Source organism: Gossypium hirsutum, chromosome D13 (assembly GCF_007990345.1).
Source record: "Gossypium hirsutum isolate 1008001.06 chromosome D13, Gossypium_hirsutum_v2.1, whole genome shotgun sequence".
NCBI classification, from domain to species: domain Eukaryota; kingdom Viridiplantae; phylum Streptophyta; class Magnoliopsida; order Malvales; family Malvaceae; genus Gossypium; species Gossypium hirsutum.
In genome coordinates this window covers 60,028,046-60,036,269 of record NC_053449.1, presented here as the reverse complement: position 1 = coordinate 60,036,269, position 8,224 = coordinate 60,028,046, and the positions used below count along the sequence as shown (strand labels likewise).

At 34.0% G+C, this 8,224-nt stretch overlaps 1 protein-coding gene across 2 annotated transcripts; it reads left to right on the top strand.

Annotated features, from left to right (window-relative positions):
* The first annotated feature begins 1,922 nt into the window (after positions 1–1,922).
* Positions 1,923–8,133, top strand: LOC121225185 (kinesin-like protein KIN-7B). 2 transcript variants are annotated; one of them, XM_041109372.1, is made up of 15 exons: positions 1,923–2,185; positions 2,429–2,677; positions 3,325–3,414; positions 3,505–3,605; positions 3,687–3,800; positions 3,881–3,962; positions 4,075–4,142; positions 4,530–4,589; positions 4,673–4,797; positions 4,908–5,106; positions 5,643–5,780; positions 5,918–6,007; positions 6,135–7,040; positions 7,121–7,428; positions 7,626–8,133. In XM_041109372.1, the coding sequence occupies exons 2-15, from the start codon at positions 2,446–2,448 to the stop codon at positions 7,951–7,953; spliced, it is 2,841 nt and encodes a 946-aa protein (XP_040965306.1). In that variant the 5' UTR covers positions 1,923–2,185; positions 2,429–2,445; the 3' UTR covers positions 7,954–8,133. The 2 variants fall into 2 exon arrangements, with proteins under 2 accessions (XP_040965306.1, XP_040965304.1); XM_041109370.1 differs by having other exon boundaries at positions 4,905–5,106.
* The last annotated feature ends 91 nt before the right edge of the window (positions 8,134–8,224 follow it).

The window sequence follows — 8,224 nt, the reverse complement described above, 5'->3', positions numbered from 1 at the left end:
CTTTTTTTAATCAACGTCTAATAGAAAAAAATATAGTCCTATATAGACTCAAATTGTGTGATAAGGTTCGTACTTTTGTCCCCACAAATCCGTAATTTTGTTTTTCTATTTTATTTTTTTAACAAGTGAATTGCATCTCCAACTTTTCAGACATAATCAAACGGGATTTGAGTCACACAAATCTAACAAAAAAAATAATATAAAATATTATTCAAAATATTTTATTATTTTGTGAATTTTGAATGAAATTAATAAATATGGAATTGCAATTCAATCTATAACCTATTTCAACACAGTGTTGCTAATTTGTATTGGAATTCCACCTTATTTGGATGGGACTTGTTTCAAAAAAATGCAGACAATACCCCATATTCTATGTACAAAAATGTTTTCTTTTTCGTTCACACAAATGCTTAATTTTACTTTTATTTACTTTGGAATTTCATCACTTAATTCTTTATAATATCGTTGAGAGGTTTTGATTTTTCGAGAAAAAAGTTTCTAAATAAATTTGATATTAAAGGTAGAAATATTTATATTCGATTTTATCTTTGAGTTTTATTAAGAACATGAGATAGTAAAAAGTTTATAAAACGAAAAGTATTTTTATCAGCTCTCGGTAAAATCATTCTCTGAATCTATTTAAACTCTAGATAAAATCGAAAGACAAAACCTTTAAATAAAATAGAATATTGATATCTCGAGTCCAATGCTAAACTTGAGAACTCATATATCAAAATATATCACCATTCACCACAACTAATATATCAAATACTAATTCATATTCTTATCAACTATATATATTTTAAAGTATTATCAACAATATATTAATTAATCTTAAAAAAAGAGTTGTGTAGATATATAATAATTTATATAAAATAAATGCAAATGCAAAATACTTCAATTATCGATCTTATTTGATCCACTATTATTAAAATTCAAAAAATATTCAAAAAATTATCATATATATTTAAATAATATTAAAAATTAAAATAAAACTAATGGTTGACAATATAATTAGACCTAATCATAGACTGAGTAAGCTTTTTTTTCTTGGAACTGGCTCAGCTCAAATTTGAAAAAAAAAACATGTTCTTATCTTGTCACTGTTTTGGTGTCATTTTGTTATTATATTGTTACTATTTTCAGAGTCGAAGCCAAAACAATTGTTTTGGGGGCGAATGAAATTTTAATTTTTTATAGTCTATATATTTATAATTTTGAAATGATTAATCAAATTTTTATAATTTTAGGGGGGTCAAAGTGCAATTTTACTTTGATTAATTTAAATTTTTTTAAAAAAAATTAAAGGCCTAAATAGAAATTTTACATTTTAGGGGGGGCCAGGACCCCTACCAGCCCCCCTAGATTCGACCCTGACTATTTTGTTTGGATATTGTATAACTTTTGTTTTGTTGTTAATTTTGTTACTACTTTAGAGTTATTTACTTGTTAAGTTGTACCTACCTTAATGTTATTTTTAATTTGTTGGGAAACATTTATTTTAATGTTTTGAGTGTATTATATTTTTTAATTTTATTTTTATATAAAAATAAAAATATAAAAAAATTAATTTTGACGAACTGAGCCGAACCGGATTCAAGTTTTAACATTTTTATTAAAATCAAATTTAAGTACAATTTTAATATCATTTTTCGAATCTCCAACCTAAAAAACTTAAAATTTTAATGGAACCGGACTCAACCAGTTCGCTCTAAATATAATAACTCAATATAAAAGTGAACAAGGGATCCAATGGATTATTGAGACTCGAGGCCAGAAATAAAATTAACAATTGGGGCCAATTTGGGCCTTAACATTTTTATCAATCGGTCAATCTGAAGTGGGCTCCACATCAGTCCCAAACGGTTAGGGAAAACGGACCCCACCAAATTCAAATTTATACCGGCTACTGGCTCCCTTCAGGTGCGCCGCGCACAGAACGGAAAAAATATTAAAGTAAAAAACAAAATAAATAAAGTATCCGTTACATTGCCTCGTTCTTCTTCTTCTTTCTTTTACAGAACAAAATCCAAAAAAGAAAAAAAAAACTATCATTACTTACAAACGCTAAATGAGAGCATTTGAGTTTGAATTCCACTAATATATCGCGTGTGTGTTTATCTGCATTTGTTGAAATCTTGATTTTCAAGAACTGGAATTTACGAAGAATTTGGATTTGACTGTAAGTGTTTCTATTTTTATTTGGTTGGATCGTTGTGAAAAGGTTAGATTTAAAGTGAAAATAGCAAAAAATGGAAAGCAAATTAAAAATATTACCTTTTATAGATGTTTGATCTCACTGATATTTAATGTTTGATCTATTTTCCTTGATGGATTTTGGATTAGAATCTTGAAGTTCTTTAAGCTGATTCCGATTAGTTTTTTTCTTTTAAAAGCGTATATTCTTTTTATGTGTATTTTACAGTGAGATTAGATTGGAAGATGGTTGGGACACCAGCCACGCCGTTGTGTAAGGTACAAAGGACTCCAGCGATGACTCCCGGAGGAGGACCTAAGGTTCGGGAGGAGAAGATTCTGGTGACGGTTCGGATGCGACCGTTGAATCAGAGAGAACAAGCAATGTATGATCTTATTGCTTGGGATTGTGTGGATGACCATACCATCGTTTTCAAGAATCCTAATCATGAACGTCCCGCTAATCAGTACAGCTTTGGTATCTTATCTCTCATATTATTGTAAATTTGCTCTGCATTTTAAATGATGTTCTGGTTTTTCGATATTTTTATTATCTGAGCGCGAAACTCACATCATCAACCTGAACCCAAACTTGATGAACTCGATTTGATTTGACCAGACGTTGAAAACTTGACCATCAAACCCAAACGCGCTCGAACGGTTCGAATCCAAAAAATGGAAACTGATATTAATCCAAAACGGTCTGAATCCAAAAAACCTGAAACTGATTCTAACCTGAAATGGTCTGAAACCAAAAAAAACCGGAACTGAAATGTTCCAAAGAATCTTAAAATCAAAACTAACCCGATTGAGATTGATTCAACCAAAAATTAACTCAACCCGCCCAATTGACAGGTCTACTAAATGAATGAGGAATTAAGAAATGGCGGGTGGGTGGATTGGGGGATTGATATATGTTGCTCCACTTTTCATTTTTCTACCGGTGTTCTCTCTATAGTCTCAAAACTTAGAAATATTTGAATATAGCCATGTTAGACATATAATGGTATATGCTAGAAATACCCAAGTTTGAGTAACATAGGTTTGATTGGTTGCTGAGAAAGTGAGAATTAAGTTCTTTCATTAATGTTTCTTTTCTAACTTTGGCTAAAATAAATGTGGCAGATAGAGTATTTGATCCATCGAGCTCTACTCGAAAGGTTTACGAAGATGGGGCTAAGGATGTTGCCTTATCTGCTCTTACAGGAATTAATGGTTAGATTTAAATTTGCTTCTCTTTTCGTAGTCATTAGAACCAAGCAGCCTTGAAAAAAATGGTGTTTAATACCTTTTTTCATTGTACAGCAACAATCTTTGCATATGGGCAGACAAGTAGTGGGAAGACATTCACAATGAGAGGAATTACTGAAAATGCTGTGAAGGATATCTATGAACACATAAAAAATGTAAGTTACAATTTGATAAGTAAATAACTGTGTTCTGTTTTTTGCTCGTTATCATAACTTTTAAGAATCTCAATCATACAGACTCAGGAGAGAGAATTTGTTTTGAAACTTTCTGCAATGGAGATTTACAATGAGACAGTTGTAGACCTTTTGAATCGTGATTCTGGTTGCTTAAGACTTTTGGATGATCCTGAGGTACATAAAAATAGCTTTACTAAAATGAATCCTTTCTTTTAGTTTTTCCTGCTTGAAACTTTATTTTTTGCAAAATGCAGAAAGGTACCATTGTGGAAAAACTTGTTGAAGAAGTGGTCAAGGACAGCCAGCATTTGAAGCACTTAATTGGCATTTGTGAAGGTAATTTTATAATTATTAGATGTAATTATTCATTTATTTATTTATCTATCTTGTTAGTTAAAATGACATACACTTGTGCGTAATCATGAACATTTTATACTTAATTCTGCAGCACAACGGCAGGTGGGAGAAACAGCTTTGAACGATAAAAGCTCAAGGTCTCATCAGATTATCAGGCTGGTAAGACAGAACTATTACTTCTTCCTCCTTCATTTTAAACTTTTATTAGGGTTCTTTAACTTATTTAGGAATAAAAGATTTATTTGATATTATAAAAACTAAAAAAATAGTTTGGTTCGAATAATTACCTTCTTTTTAACTTATGAACTAAAAACCAAACCAGAAATCGATCTTCTGTTTTCTCGACTTTTTTTTATGTTCAGTCCTACTAGAAGTTGGTTATATGGATACAAAGTTTATATTTTAGATTTGTCTTTTAATCAACCAAAGTGCCTCTCTCTCTCTCTCACCTACAAGCTTGCTCATTTTGCTCATGTTTTGTGCATGAAAATTATATTCCATGAGTGAAGTGAAATCTTGCTGTGCTTGGATCATTACTCTTTGCAGACAATTGAAAGTAGTCTTCGGGAAAATGCAGAATGTGTGAAGTCTTTCTTAGCAAGTTTGGTATGTTTAATAATTCTTTGTTGTGCTGTTTTTTACGTTCTTCGTAAAAAATTATTAGTTTAACCAAAAGACAAATATTGCAGAATCTTGTAGACCTCGCAGGGAGTGAACGTGTCTCTCAGACAAATGCTGATGGTGTAAGATTAAAGGAAGGTAGTCATATTAATCGCAGCTTGTTGACACTCACAACAGTGATTAGAAAGCTAAGGTAGGCTAAATCCATCTCATCCGTGAAAGACACTTCCACACGAAACGTATGTTTTTTTAGGAAACTGGGGGTCACAGCCTCACAGGTTTACTTGGTTTGTTTTGTAGCAGTGGTGGAAAAAAAAGTGGTCACATACCATATAGAGATTCAAAACTTACACGAATACTGCAGAACTCACTTGGGGGGAACGCTCGAACAGCTATCATATGTACGATAAGTCCAGCTTTAAGTCATGTGGAGCAAACTAGGAATACTCTCACTTTCGCAACTAGTGCAAAGGAAGTAATCAACAATGCTCATGTAAACATGGTAAGATCATAAATATAACTAGCAAAAATTAGTATGTTCCAATTTCTGTATGTTATATTATTGGATTGCTTACACTAGAGTAGAGAACGGTAGAGTATAAGAAAACATATGTACAGGTAGATCTACTCCATGTCGTAGATGACACTTAGCTCTGTTTTGTTCTAGGGGGATTATTTGGTTAAGGAACTCTGATCTAGATTTTCTGCTTTTGATGAAACTATTCTATCGAGTTACATGTTTAAAGCATGCTTATAAACAAACAATATTAGGTATACATGTCAGCTTGGTGTGCCAAATAGCTTCACAAATTTGATGTATCATCTATGTTGTTCTGACTTCCTGTTTAAGTATCCGTGTCTGACAAGGGCATGTGATATCTGCATAGCACACGTACCCATATCGCAAACAACTAGGTTCAAGTAACAGAGTATCACTTTGTATGATGCATTCTGCATGGCACATTGTGCTCTTCATTCTGATAACTTAAATTGTTTCTGACAAACTTCTTTATTATTCTTTCTGAGCTCTCTTTGCAGATTATTTCAGACAAAAGATTAGTAAAGCATTTGCAGAAAGAAGTGGCAAGACTTGAAGCTAAACTACGAACTCCGGAGCCTACTTCTGCCTCATGCTTACAATCTTTATTGATGGAAAAGGAGTTGAAAATCCAAGAGGTATAGATTACATTACTCCGATTCTTCCTTATGTTCTATGAAGAAAGCAGGAAAAAAATGAACACTTCTTTATGAGAGTTGTTAGAACAAGGATTATTGTGGTTTTTGTAATTTAACTGTTAAAAGATAACTTACAGATGGAGAGGGAAATGGAAGAGTTAAAGCGCCAGAGAGACATTGCACATTCCCAGCTAGAACAAGAAAGAAAAGCACGCAAGGTACAAAAGGTAAATATTAGCCAACTATCGTGTCATATGTTACTAGGATTTTTCATTCTTTTAAGTATACCTGTGTCTGACACTAATGTTCAGTTCCATCATTTTGTAATTCTCAATCTTGTTATGTTGTTTCCAGGGATTGAATCAACGTGGACCTTCTAGCAAAGGAGTTAGATGTCTCTTTTTTGATAGTGAACCGGTTCCAGGCTCTCCGGATGCTCGGCCTAGGAAAACAGTTATAAGATATTCGACACTAAGGCAGTCAACCACATCGACAGATCCATCCATGCTTGTGCATGAAATTCGGAAGCTCGAGCAGCGACAGAGACAGCTTGGTGAGGAAGCAAATCGGGCACTTGAAGTACTACATAAAGAAGTTTCTTCCCATAGATTAGGGAATAAAGAAACTGCTGAAGCAATAGCAAAGATGCTGTTCGAAATCAAGGATATGCAGGCAATTAGTTCTATTCCTGAAGATGTTATGATAGGGAATGGGGCTAACTTGAAAGAAGAGATTACTCGGTTAAACTCTCAAGGGTGCACTATTGAATCATTAGAGAAGAAGCTTGAGAATGTTCAGAAATCTATAGACATTCTGGTTTCATCTATTTCGAATGGTGAAGAGACGCCGGAGTTTAAGACCCAGATGAAGAAAAAGAAAATTCTTCCTTTCACGTTGAAGAACAGCACGAACATGCAAAATATAATAAGGGCTCCATGCTCGCCATTATCTTCTTCTCATAAGATAATGGAACAAGATATTGAGAACAAGGCCCCTGAGGATAATGAAAATGTCTCCTCTCGCAGCCATAAATCGCCTGGCTCGTTTAAAACTCCTCCTTCAAAGGCTGATGCTAGACAGGTCTCATCTAGAGAGGGAACTCCGTCTACGAAGCAAACCAATTCAGTTGATGTTAAGAAAATGCAGAGGATGTTCAAGAATGCAGCTGAGGAGAACATACGCAGCATCAGAGCTTACGTCACTGAGTTGAAAGAACGAGTTGCAAAGCTACAATATCAGAAGCAGCTTCTGGTTTGCCAGGTGAGAACTCTTTAACACTTAAACATCTTGTTATTGATATTTTGTTCGAAAAAAATGTCTCTAACTCCACCATTGCTTAGGTGTTGGAGCTGGAAGAAGCAAAGGAGTCTGAAACAGATGATGCAGAAAGTGATCTTCAATCTCCGATGCCATGGCACATGGTGTTCGAGGATCAAAGGAAGCAGATTGTCATGTTATGGCACTTGTGCCATGTTTCAATTATACATCGAACACAGTTTTATTTGCTGTTCAGGGGAGACCCAGCTGATCAGATATATATGGAAGTTGAGCTTAGAAGGTTGACATGGTTGGAACAGCAGTTTGCAGAGCTTGGCAATGCTAGCCCAGCTCTTTTAGGCGATGAACCTGCAGGTTTAGTTGCATCAAGGTTAGTTAAGTCGTTTCTACTACCCGTAGATTGAGACTTGTGTCCATGATTGTTCCTTGTATGAAAACTCTTAACCATGTTTGACCCTCATGTCGAACGCATATGTAGACATGCATATAGAAATATAACCCTTTAAGCACACTCCAAATACAGCCATACTCATGTTGTTGTTGTTGTATGGTGTTGAAAATTTGCAGTATCAAAGCACTGAAGCAAGAAAGAGAGTATCTAGCAAAGAGGGTGAGCTCAAAACTGACAGTAGAAGAAAGGGAATTGCTGTATTTGAAATGGGATGTTCCAGCAGTAGGCAAACAAAGGAGACTGCAATTGGTTAACAAATTATGGACTGACCCATTGAACATGCAACATGTGCAAGAGAGTGCCGAGTTGGTGGCCAAGCTGGTTGGGTTTTGTGAGTCAGGTGAACATCTTAGCAAAGAGATGTTTGAACTCAACTTCGTTAACCCTTCTGATAAAAAGTCATGGATGGGTTGGAATTTGATTTCAAATCTCCTGCATTTGTAAAAAAGAAAAAAAAAATGTTTTACAGCTATTGATTCTTTGTTATATTTGATTAAATAGGGTTTATGTTGTCATTTAACCCCTGTTGCCATGTCAACTTTTTTACCTTTAAAATGTTTTGCAAAAAATTGACGGATGATTTTTGACAATATTGAAAAGATCATATGAGAGGTTAAACCGATCAGACTTCTAATTCTCGAGATTCAATCCAGTTTTTTATCGACTCAATTGATTTGTTAATCGGTTCAAATATTTCTCATTTCTTAATGACTGG